At 34.7% G+C, this 13,508-nt stretch overlaps 1 protein-coding gene across 1 annotated transcript in view; it reads left to right on the plus strand.

The window, feature by feature from the left end:
- Nucleotides 1-13,508, plus strand: part of LOC150091113 (UBX domain-containing protein 7) — a 690,832-nt gene that overhangs the window by 409,282 nt on the left and 268,042 nt on the right. Inside the window, exon 7 of the mRNA XM_090384602.1 lies at nucleotides 10,962-11,108. Within this exon, the coding sequence (XP_090240728.1) occupies nucleotides 10,962-11,108 (147 nt within the window). The remainder of the gene's footprint in view (nucleotides 1-10,961; nucleotides 11,109-13,508) is intronic.

Here is a 13,508-nt window from a genome sequence, read left to right on the forward strand (position 1 = left end):
TAATGCTAATAGCTTATGGTTTCTTTATAGAGTAAGCATATGCTGGCCATTCAACACCTCATTTTGTCTTTTGTACCTATCCATCCTTATCCATCTTGGTGATTTAGGCCTACTCTAAAATTATATAGGTTGCTTGAATTACAGTAATACCCCGACTTATGCGAACTCGGAGTTACGCGGTTCTTGATTTTTTCGTTTGGTGTATATCTAAAATTAGCTTACCAGTGATTTGGAAGTCAAATCATAAAGCTTGAGTGACAGCTTCCGTTTATGAGGACTGGTTTGGTCACCACTTCATATCCGAAGTTGAACGTTATTGCAAGTCTAAACAGATTCCATTTAAAGTGATGCTTCTTATTGACAATGCACCCAGTCACCCTCCTGCCACCGTAATTAATTTCGACCCACGTGTGAAAGTTGTGTTTTTGCCTCCAAACACAACCACCTTGCTTCAACCGATGGACCAGGGAGTCATCAAAACATTCAAGGCTTACTACACAAGGCGTTCGTTTGCACGTCTGAATGAAACTATGAGACAAAATAGTGAGGTATCTGTTAAAGACTTTTGGAAACAATTCAATGTTTTTGATGCCATAAGAATCATTGAAGAATCTTGGGATGAAATTCACAAAAAAACATTGAATGGTGTCTGGAAGAAACTTTGTCCATTTTTTTTTTTAAACGAGATGAAAACAACGCCAGAAACTGATCATGTCACTCATGTGATAGAAGAAGTTGTTAATCTTGCCAGGCAATTAGATTTGGAAGTCAATGGTGATGATGTCAACGAGCTGTTGGATTCACATAGTCAGGAACTGACAATGAATGAGCTCATAGAGATGCGTGAGCAAAACGTCACTGAAGTATCCGACACTTCAGACCCAGTTCCACCAGAAAAGCACATGACAATTGCAAGTTTGACAGAAGGTCTCAGCTCATTTGAAAAGGGCTTAAAAATTTTAGAACACAAGACTCCAATGAAGAACGCGTTTTAACTACAAAGCAAGGAATAAAAAAATTATTAGCTTGCTACAAAGAAATTCGCCATGAAAATAAGAAGGTACTGTGTCGTCAGACGAATTTGTTAGATTTTATGAAGCCATCGACATCGAAATAACTTTTTTACATAACTCATTTATTTTTTAATACATATTTTGTATTAATATGTATAAATAACTGCAGTTTTATTAAATATTTTTCTTCTAAACTAGTGTTTTTGTTAGTCCTTGGTCCCAATTAAACAAAATTTATATGTATTTATATGCAAAGTTGTACCCTGACTTACGCGAATTCGACTTAAGCGATTTTCGTTGGACCAACCTATCGCGTAACTTCGGGGTATTACTGTACTTTCTATTTTGGACATATTGGCTTTCTTTAAATATATAAAGTTCTGTGTACAGCAAAATTCTATAAAATCTGGAAATATTAAGGAAGCACTCATATCAACATTTGTTTTTCTGGAAATGAGAGGACAGGAAAACCCATGGAAACGAAGTGCACATTTTCTGTTTATAAGATTCTTATAGATTGTCTTTTCCTTTAACCTGCTTTTGCACTCAGCAAGATTTAAACTGTACAAATGCAATAATTTGAATTCTCAAAATCGAGGAACTTGGTTTTGCAATGACTTGTGGTACTGCACATGCTTTCAAACATGTGGCCTGACAAAAGATTGATTTGTTGAGACATTTGTTCAGAAAATGAGAACTACTGTTGACAGCCTGTTTCAGAATTAACTGGTCCCTCATTAGATAACAGCAGTCTCTATTGGCAAATAGTGACAGCAGTCACTAATGCAGTGGTTTCCAACCAGGGTGTTGTGGCACCTTAGGGTGCTGCAACAACATTCCAGGGGCACCACGTAATTTGGGTTTAAGTTACTTAAACTTTTTTTTTTTAAATTTATATTAATTTCATTATAAATTGTAATTTTGTTTATAGCTATATTATTGTAATAACTATCATATAACATATTTTTTAATATATATATATAGAATAGAAGTAATGGGTACGGGAGTTGTAATAAGAGGAATATATGAAAGGAATATAGACCAGGGTTACTACCATGTAGAGTAGAAGGCACCCAACGACTATAAATAAATAGATAGGAGGTTATGCTAGGGGGGGAAAGTAAGAAACAGAGGCCTTATTTTTACTGCATTTTGATTGATTTTGACAGCTGCCCTTCGTTAACGACATTGAAATCATCTGAAGTACAGCACTAAGTACTTATAATATAATATTTTTAACTTTTTTGTGTTGAAGGGTCGAATTGTGTTTTATGACTGCCTTTCCATGTTATCTAACCCATTGGTTGATTACACAACCTGCTGTTTTCTCTCTCTCCACACTAAAAGCATAACCTCCTATCTTATATATATATTTTTTTTTTTTTTTTTTTTTTTATAAGAAAGCAACGGTTTAAAATATTATTAATAATGGTTTGTGGTCCTGGGACACTGCAATATGCAGCAAGCACCCAACGACCATAATGGCTACATAAGTTTGTAGTTGAGAAAAGCAACGCTCTAACGTTATAGTACTCGTAATTAGGGCGTAATTACGAGTACTGTAACAGAAATCGCCATCGCGGTGAACAAAGACGGGATCTAAAATAAAAAGAAGTAATAAGAATTACTTAATGCTGTTCATCCTGTGACCTCAGTGTCTTCATCTTGGGGCTGAAATATACACATGCCTTACGATTTAAATTTTAACCCTAACTTACTTTACCTACTTTTCACGTGTACCACATGCTACTTATATTTCATGTCAGAAACAGAGGCTTTACCTACTTATTACCATTTCCTCCTTGGATTTCGGCAACTGGCCCCAGATGAAGGCGGTAAGGTCATAGGATGAACAATATTAAGTAATTCTAATTACTTCTTTTTATCTTAACTCCTTTCTTTGTTCACTCTGATGACAATTTCTGTTTCGTTAGCCCTTTGTTCTCCATAATTACGAGTACTGTTAACGCATCGCCTTTCTCAACTACAAACGTGTATATGTATATATATATATATATGTGTGTGTGTGTTTAAGTGTTACAAATGAAAGTAAAATAAAAATAAATATAGATGGAGAAGTTATTAATCACAAAATGCCAAGCGTAGTTGAAGAGAAAAAAAGAGAGAAAGAATGTTAAGAACCTATAAAAAAAAAAAAAAATCATTAAATAGAATTAAGTCTGAATTAATGCCGAATTAACAGGCTAATCATATGTACAAAAGCTGAAAGAAAAAGAGGGGAGGGTAATAGAGATAAAAATTAAAAAATTAAAAATTGGTATATAGATCAGGTGTTTCATCAGGGGGCTACACCTGGTCATGTACCAAACTTTTTCTATGCAAACTCATGCTGAGGGAGAAGCTATTAAAATGAAATAGATAAAAAAAAAAAAAAAAAAATTTTTTTTTTAATCTCCAGAAACATGAGTAAGGTAGCCCCAACACAGTGTATTTAGATTAATAAATTGAGTCGATAGTATGTAAGAACACAAACGCAGTGTGTTTAGTTTAATAAATTGAGTAGAAAGTATGTAAGAATGCAGTGTGTTTAAGTCGAAAGTATGTAAATTAAAAAATAAAAAAAATAATAATAATAAATAACAAGGTAGCGGTATAGAAAAAGGAAGCAATGCAAGGTAAGGGAGGGAAAAGAAGTTAAAAATATAGAGGCGAAGATAGTGAGAATAAGAAAAGTAAGAATGTCCGATTCGCCCTCGTATTACACTAATAGTTCAACGGACGGAAAAACGAAGAGCAGAAAGTAGAAAGATGTAAAGAGAAGGAAAAGAGTTTAAAGGATACTAGGCAAGCTGGGTGTGTAAGTACCCAACCTCATAGAGAGGGTCTTGGCTGTGAGAGTATTAGTAGAAGTGAAAATTAATACCACTAGCTTGTAGTGTATATTTTGAGTGATAGATATATGAAAAGGAGAAAAATTAAATACCTATGATATTTGGCAGAAACAAGTTGAGTGGAATATAATCAAGAAATGAAGATACAAATATGCGATCATGATTAATAAGCTACAATTATGTGAATATGATTAATAAGGTACAATTATGCAAAGATGATTAATAAGAATGGAAGGAGAACTATGACAACGATGGTGGAGTTGCTCAGAAGAGAAGAACTATGGGTGCACTCTGTGGCCAAAATAAGATTGATCATAAGTAATAACTGGTAATATTAAATTTAAAAAATGAAAAGAAAAACTTAGGAAGTGAAAGAACCCAAACATCATTCTAATAGAATTCATTATGTGTGATCACTTTCCAAGCAGTGGAAATACCACCATTCAAATGTACAACTGTACAGGTATCGAATTAACCCTAATCAAGGTGGAACATGGTGAAACCGAATTTTTCTTTAATGAAATCAGAGAGATTTTTTATAATAAAATTTAAGAAATTAATAGGAATGTCATTATTGCGAAGTTTTGTATAGAGATCATTTAAAACACCAGCGAAAAGTGATTGATTGCTACTAATATTAGCCAAACGGATAATTTGTGTGTAGATTATATTTTTATGAACCTTAATCGAAATGTTTGAGTTCCAATTCGTTAAATAGATGATATTAAAATTAAATTTGCTTCTTTTGTCGAATAGTTCCAAATTATGACGAAGAGGAGGACTGTTTAGAGTAATACTTAAATCAAGAAAATTTGCATGTTGGTTGCCAAAATTTTCTTTATTGAGAGTGAGTTCAGTGGGATATGTGGATTTTGCAATATTTTCAAAATGAATGTTGAGAATAAGAATGTCATCAACATAGCAGAATGCAAAAAAAATTAAGGTTCGGGTTGTTATGAATATATAGATGTTCGTAATAATGCAGAAATAAATTGGATACTATACTAGAAATTTCTGAACCCATGGGAACTCCTATGGATTGTTTATAAGCGTATTTGCCATCGTAAATATAATTGTTTAGAATACAAAGGTTGATGTAGTTATTCCAAGTAACCTCATCTGTTGGTATAACGTTTTTGTATTTGAGAAACAATTGATGAAGTACATCAACAATCAAGTGATGTGGTAAGGAGGTGAATAAGTTGGTGAAGTCATAGGTTTCATTACTAAATATGCTGGAACAGGTATTGGAATTAAAAATTTTAATGATATTGTGGTTATTGTTAATGATCCAAGTGGAAGGGATATTAATAAGAATGGTAGTTAACAATTTGAAAAATTGTTTACCTGGTTGATAACAGCCACTTTTTTTGGCACTAGTGATGGATCTGAAGCCAACTTGGATGTTTATGGAATTTGGCTATCATATACAAGAAAGGCAAAGTAGAAATTTATACAAATTTCTAGTATAGTATCCAATTTATTTCTTCATTATTACGAACATCTATATATTGATAACAACCCGAACCTTAATTTTTTTGCATTCCGCTATGTTGATGACATTCTTATTCTCAACATTCATTCAACTTAGACATTAAGCCTGATATACCTTCATCAGTATCACTGATAAATATTAAAAACCACAATGGGCCTAGCACTGAACCCTGGAGAACTTCACTAATAGCATTAGTCCATGAAGAGCAGTGCCCTTTGATAACCACTCTCTGTCTTCCTCCATTTAACCATCCCTTTATTCATATCAGTAACTTGCGCTTAATGGTATATTGCTCCAGTTGTACAGCAGTCTTTTATGTGCAACAGCATCTAAAACCTTTCTGAAATCAAAGTATATGATGTCAAAATTATTTGTTGATGATTTGTTCAGCTTTTACAAATTTTATTAAAATTGAATGTGGAAATCTGGCAATTATTTTTTTTCCATATGTATCACATAGGCTAACCATATACTGCATATTCTAGATGGAACACTGGATATTGTTTATTTGCTTTGTACTGTTTGGCAGAATGAATGGACAATGAGGAGTATATTGCACAAATGCAATATTATTGGTTTGTTTTTTGCATTGCTTTTTGCATTTTTTTCTGTTTTAAATCATGAATTATTATTATTTGCTAATGCACCTGAAATATAGCACACTGCATGCATTTCTAGTGAGAGCTGAGGACACTAACCACCCTCTCAGAAGTTATTGTGCAAAAGAATCACTAGCCAACCAAATCAGTGTTGCAAAATTTCTTTTAAGTCTCTATCCCGCAACTGTTTGAATTATCTTTTCTGAACCCGATATGGCATCAACAGAACAGCTGTGTTTTTTCCTAGCAACTTCAGTCACATGCTATCTTGGTGGAGAGAGCATTGGTGTCACCTATAAAATTCTTTATCACAGTAGCAACTTTCAGTTATTTAAACGATCGAAGATTGCATCATAGTTCTTGATACTTTAAATTAGATTTTGTGTTAAAACACACAAATTATACTTAAATTATACTCATCTAATCTACCGCTAATTGTAGTATATAAAATAAATTTAAGGCTATAATTAGAATTATGCAAGTATTCAGATAGGGGTAAGCAAGCACACACACACACCACTAAAAGCACATAGTAACACGAGAATGTTTAATTTGAGAAATTAAAATGGAGTTAAATTTGAGTTGAACAAGGCAAAAATAACTAAGATGGTAAAAAATAATAATTTCACATAATATGGATGAAGCAAATTAATTCATCAATTAGTTATACTTGGCAGGGTGTGCATCTACTACCAGAGTACTGGTATATCTGCTGACCGGGCTAGCCAGGTAGGTAAAGTGCCTGCTTGGCAACCGCAAAGTTCATGGGTTCAAATTCCGCTTCGGGCTTGGATCAGAGTAAAATGCAAAAACTTTGGGAGGTGCATTGTGGCCACAGAAGCTGACGTGTCAACAACTAACAAAAAAAAAAACAAAAAAAACTGATATTTTGATAATCGAAAATTAAAATAAAATCATAAAAAAGAAATGAAAGTGGCACTTACTCTTAGCAGTTTAAATGTTGTGATGGATGTAATGACACATCTACTTGGGTGGAGAGTTCATGTTTACATTGTTGCTAAGTAAGGGCAAGTGAGGGTCAGTTATTTCTTTTTTATTTTCATGATTTTATTTTAATGTGATTGTTAGTATCATAGTACTTGGATAACAAAATTACACTTTTCCAAGTATAACCCTAATCGTTGCATTAATTTATGTATTACTTTTGTGCTATAATTATTCATCGTTTTTCCATGACAGTGTTGGAATCATAACCATATTTGAGATTATGACTCCAACGCTGCTTTCTTTTAGTAAAATAGCTGATTTCGGTTAGACACATCATGTAAGTTGGTTTAATTGTATTTTTATAACCTGTTATTAGCATTAGTTGAGGCATATGACTGAAGAAAGCAAGCTTATAAGGGAAAAAAAAAAAAAAAACCTTCCCATATCATATATGCAGTCACTCCAAATGTTTGTCTAGTTCAGCCTCAAATTTATGTAAGGCTGAACTTACTTAAATCCACAACAACAGATGGAAGTCTGTTCCAGCAATCTACTACCCACTTCCTAAAAGCAAATTTCCACACATCTATTCTACAACTGTCTTTTCTCAATTTGAATCTATGCCCCCTCAGGTTCTTAATCTGAACAAGTGGAAGAATCCCATCTGCATTGGGCCTGGTCAAACCATTCAAGACCTTATATGCCTCAATCAGATCACCTTGCAGGTGCCTAGTCTCCAAAAACTTCAATTTCCAGCATTTGGAGACTAAGGTAGATAGGTCTCACCAATCTTATTGCCCTTTTCTGTACTCATTCTAGCAACTCTACATTCTTCCTAAAATAAGACCACCAGACAGGTATGCAGTACTCAACTTGTGGCCTGATCATTGCCTTATGCAAGGAGATAATTTCCTCCTTATCCCTGCTAGCCAAATTCCTGTATATCATTGACAAAGCTCCATGACCCGCTCTGACAGAACGTCTGCACTGTTAAACGAACTTCATATCTGACCGCACAATTACCCCAGGTCTTTTTCATTTTCCACTTCCCTCAGTGTAGTACCATACAGTTGGTATGTTTCTCTTGGGCGACTGCTGCTCATATGCAGTACTTACTTTGCATTTGTCGATGTTAAACTTCAGTTGCCACTTCTCAGCTTCTCTGCCAAACCTTTCTAAATCCTGTTGCAGTAGCATATTGTCTTTACTGTCATTAACAATCCTGCCAACCTTTGTGTCATCTGCAAACTTAGACATTAAACCTGATATACCTTCATTGATATCATTGATAAATACACAAAACAGCAATGGGCCCAGCACTGAAACCTGGGAGAATCCACTAATAACATTAGTCCACATAGAGCAGTGTCTGTTTATTACCACTCTCTGCCATCTCCCACTTAACCATCCCTTTATCCATTGTAGCAATTTGCCCTTAATGCCATACCGCTCCAATTTGTACAGTAGTCTTCCATGTGTAACAGTATCAAAAGCTTTCCAAAAATCCGAGTATATGATATCAAAAATATTTTTTTCCAGTTCCTTTCTGATCACATCATAGTATCTAATCAAATTGGTCAGACAAGACCCTTAACAAACCCATGGTGTGTTTGAACTATTACTGCAGCCTTGTCTAGATGATCCTGCAAAGCTTCTTTAACCAGTGTCTCCATTATTTTCTTCCGAATAGAAGTTAAAGTAACAGGTCTGTAATTATTTGTGTCACCCTTTGAACCCCCCCCCCCCTTGTGAATTGGTGATACATTTGACATCTCCGGTCCATGGGGGACCTCTCCTGAATCTAAAGACGTTTTCATAATTATAGCTAAGGGTTTGCTTACTTTCCTCGCTGTCCACTTCAATATAACTTGATAGATTCCATCTGTCCCGGTGCCTTTTTTATGTTGAACTTCAATAATTTCTCCTCCACTTTGCTCTCAGTTATTACAAAATCATTTAGCTCCCTGTTAGAGTATGGTATACTTCTGTCCACCCCTTCCTTACAGAATTCCTGATCTGCAAATATAGCTGCAAAATACTCATTTGGTTTGTCAGCTATCTAAGCTGAATCATCAACTGTTGAACCATCAATATTAAGTGGATCAACATGATTCATCCCCTTCCTTCTAGAGTTTGCATAAGTAAAGAAGTTTTTTTGTTTTTCTTTGCTTGCGATATATATGCCATAGGCTTCTGTGTCACATGATATTTTATATGAATTTTTGTTTTCTACCGCAAACCTCATTAGTTCATTTGATATCCATTTAGGTCTAAATCTTGAACAGTATTTCTTAGTTGGTATGAAATGCCCAGTAGCTTACAAAATTAATTCCATGAAGGCTTCCCATTTAGAATTTGCTGTTTTTAACATCATTAGTCATTTGTAAATTCTTGTAAGGAATTTACAAACTGAGACCACTGTAGTCACCATTACGAAAGCATAAACCCTTCCCTTTTTACCCATGATTGTAGTTTCATCTTTAAGTTAATCCCACTTCAGTACACTGTGATCACTGTCACTTAGTGGTTGCTTCATCTGCAAATTTTTAATGCATGAATAATCACTGCTAATAATCGGATCAAGATTATTACTCCATATGGTTGTCCCTAGAACATGTTTCTATAGAAAACAATCCTCCAATAAATCCACAAAAGTCTTGCTGGCATGTGAGTGACCAACCCACGAGTTCCAGTCAATATCTGGAAAGTTAAAATCTCTCGTTACAAGACATTCCAATTTACTGGCTCCCCCTCTTTCTCTGCACAATTGTTCATTGTACTCATCGGAGTCATTAGGCCTATAACACACTCCTACTCTCAATTTTGCTTTCCCTGTGCTTTTGTCACACCAAACTGACTCAACATTACACTGTCCACCAATGTCAACTGGATGCACCGCCTTAGTTTTTATGTGTTTCTAAACTAACAGCATAGCACCTCCTCACTTCATACCCTGTCTGTCCTTTCTGTACACATTGTACTCCCCAAATTTCAATTCTGCACTGCTTATATCTGTATTATACCATATCTCTGATATTCCAACAATATCTGCCTTTGATGGTTTGACCAGCACTTCAAATTCATCAAATTTATTTACTATGCTTATAGCATTGCTGTAAATGCACAGATACATGTACCTGTTCTTACTCTTAGTTACTCTAACACAGCCGATATTTACTTGTTCGACTGACTCCCAGCAGTTCTTGAAATCCCCAGCAACTTGCTCTCTAGGCTTTCACCTCTGCCTGCAGCTTCTGTGGATCTTTTATTGTGTGAATCCCCGTCCCCCAAGCTAACAGTTTTCCTTCCCACCTAACACTGCCTCGATAGCATCAGCAAATATTCTTGCACCCTTTCTATTTAAGTGTATCCAATCCCTGTAGAGCAGTCTCTCCTGTTAGCAAGTACAGACAACGTTGAAAAAAATTCTATGCATGAGCCTTGCACAATCTCTACTGGGCCGAATTGACTGACTAGGCTGTCACCGTATACTCTCTCCTATCGTGCCTAGGCAGAATTGCAGAAAGGGATCCCTGCTCTGAAGAAGGCAAGTGGCCTTCAAAACATTTTTTACCCCTTTTTAACTTCGCTATCTTTCTTAAATTTTACCCCATTTTTTAAATTTCAGTTTGTAAATTTTTCATAATAAACATTCTGATGTTAATATATACAGTGGTGTGTGTGTGCACTGAATTATTAAGGTGAGAGATTAGTTATTTCTTTTTAAAATATTTATTAGTCGTTTATACTAAAAATGCTTAACCTTTTGGCACTCACACAAAAACTCATTTGTGTATGGTTGTCATTTTGAATAATGACAACAGAGATTTCTTTAATTTTTAATATAGAAACCAAGAAAGCAAATTTTTTTGAAAAAGGTAATATGTATTACAACTAAGCAAACGTGTGGTTTTTATTAGACTACAAAAAGTGGGTGCCAAAACATTGTTTTGCGAATTACAGTGGCACCCGCTGTAATTCACAAAACATGTCTGAATATTTGGCGAATTATAGTTTTAATTGTATCTATCGTGAACTTCTCTTTTCTGTCTAGGCAAGAGATTTGGGTCAAAATACTAATCGTTGGCTTTTGGTAAATATTCAGAATTCTCAAGAGTTTCCCTGTCAAGTTTTGAACCGAGATGTGTGGAGTAATCCTGGAGTTAAAGATATTGTATCAGAACACTTTGTTTTTTGGCAGGTAAGATTCTGTAAATGTATACTTATAATATATTTCTCAGTTAATTTGTTAGCAGTCGATTCCGGTTATTTGGGACACATCGTGACTAGTGCATTTTGGCCCGATTATGCGGCTCCCCCAATTATCTGAAGTTTCACATAAATAGTTAAAAATACAATGGACCTCCACTTTACAATTTGTTCACTGTACAAATCACATTACAATGGACTCGCCATAGTAAAGTACCGTTCACTATACGATGTGTAGTAAGCGCCGGTCATTGTGATCGTTTGTGAATTGAATTTTAATTCTATTAAACAGCAATTCTAATTAGCAAAAATAGGAGGAATATTATCCACAACTTATGAAAGTAAAGATATATTAAGCAAAAATTTATCCTTTATTACCGTATCAATTAAAAAATTAAATGATACATGAAAATCGGAATAATGTACATGATAATCGGAATAATTAATACGTACTGTAATATATACTAACTAGTTGACATTTGTGGGTGGAAGTTAAAATTTAAAACAGTAAAAAGATAAGCGATCAATAACAAAGAACACAGCACATGCAAATTGCAAGTAACATGATACACGCAAGTGAGAACAGAGTAACAAGTTACGAAGCTTTAAAAATAGGAATGAAGAGAAGATTCTGAAAATTAATTTTTTTATATGATTGAAGATTCCATGGAAATGTAAACACATTTCACCATAATAACCCACAGAATTCCAGCTGTCTGTATTATCGCGAATTCAGTAAGATCGAGTTTACTATCTCTTTATGATAGATTGCACAAACCGAAAAGCCCAATGAACAGGTGACTTCTAATTGTTTTTATTGTTTTATGGTTGTGACCTCCAGAAATCCGACCGATCCACGTGGTACGGTCGGAGACAATCATAGGTAATCTCCAGTGCTGTGGTCTCCTGCCCCAATTAAACAGCATGTTGTCCCAATTAAGCGAAGTAAACCCTGGCTATTTCCTCGATTGGGTTCTGTTTTGTCCAAAATAAACGGCTGCCCTGATTAACCGGTGGCCCAAATAACCAGAATCCACTGTATTGTTATTTTCAAAATTAAGAACCAGGAGTCTGGTATATTTTCAAGGATGATAGATAAAAACTAATAATTAAACTTAAGGTTTTGTGCCAAAAAAAAAAAAAAAAATTCCTATCTACAATAAAATTGAGACAATCAACTAAACTTCATTGAACAAAAATAAGTTAAAAATAAAATAAGAGTGAATACAAATAATATATGCAGGATAAGGTACATTAAAATCAGAAAACATAAGTGAATGCAAAATTCAGTTAAAAACATGGTAGCTTTCAAGTTGGTCCACCTCATCAACCAAATAGTGCATGGCATGCATGATGCAGCATAAATTGCAAATTTATCATGTGATAGAATAATGAGGATACAGTGATGCTCACACACACACAAAGCAACTAATGAGGATCTGGTGGCAATGAACTGTGTGCATTCACAACAATATTCCAGTCATGGCAGTGATGGCAGACTCCATAAATGAGATGAATGCAGGTACCTCTAATGCAGTCGAAATTATGGCCAACTGTAGCAATATGGAGTGCCTTGAGCCACAAGGTAAATTGTGAGAGTAGTCAATCGTGCAAACAGTTTTGTGGGGTTTGGAGGTTAAGCTTATTTTGCTATTCATTCTAGCAATGTTCAGAATTGGCAAAAAAAAGGAAATGGCAGTGGCAATAGCTCATGGATATGATACTCCAGTCTTCTGCCAGATTCTCCAATGTGACAAACTCCGCAGTTCAGGCATGACATGCGTGAATTGTGGTAAACAAAACCCACTTTGCATTAGCAGAGAATTGGGCACTTTTGTGTTAGTAATATGTGAATGCAATTTCTAGCCAGGTAGTTGTACACATTGCAGCTCTGTAACACTGGCAATGCACTCAGAAACACCCAGGTAGTGGTGCATGTAGGCAACAGCAAGAATTCTGTTACTGGGGAGGGGGGGGTTATTGATACGAGCTCAAGTCTATCAAGAAAAGTGTCCACCCTCATTAAATCCACTCATACTCTAGCAACTTAAGTACATGTGACTCCCACTTAATGATGATAATTCATTCACAGAGTGAAAATGAATCAGTGAATGAGAATTCATTCACAGAGTACTAAATGAATCAGCACAAGTGCCATATTCCCATAAAGTAACATGTATTTGTGAGTTGCAATCTATGTCAGAAAATTTCTTAATCAATAATAAAAGTTAGTGAAAAGATTCACAAATGCCGATCAAAATATTTAATATACAAAAGTTTGTACATATAAAATATTCTATATTACACACATTTATATAATTATACATGTGTGTGTGTATATATATATATATATGTATATAATTAACATTACATATCAAAATTAAACTTTAAA

This window comes from Mastigoproctus giganteus, chromosome 1 (assembly GCF_048544385.1).
Source record: "Mastigoproctus giganteus isolate SK-2022 chromosome 1, ASM4854438v1, whole genome shotgun sequence".
NCBI classification, from domain to species: domain Eukaryota; kingdom Metazoa; phylum Arthropoda; class Arachnida; order Uropygi; family Thelyphonidae; genus Mastigoproctus; species Mastigoproctus giganteus.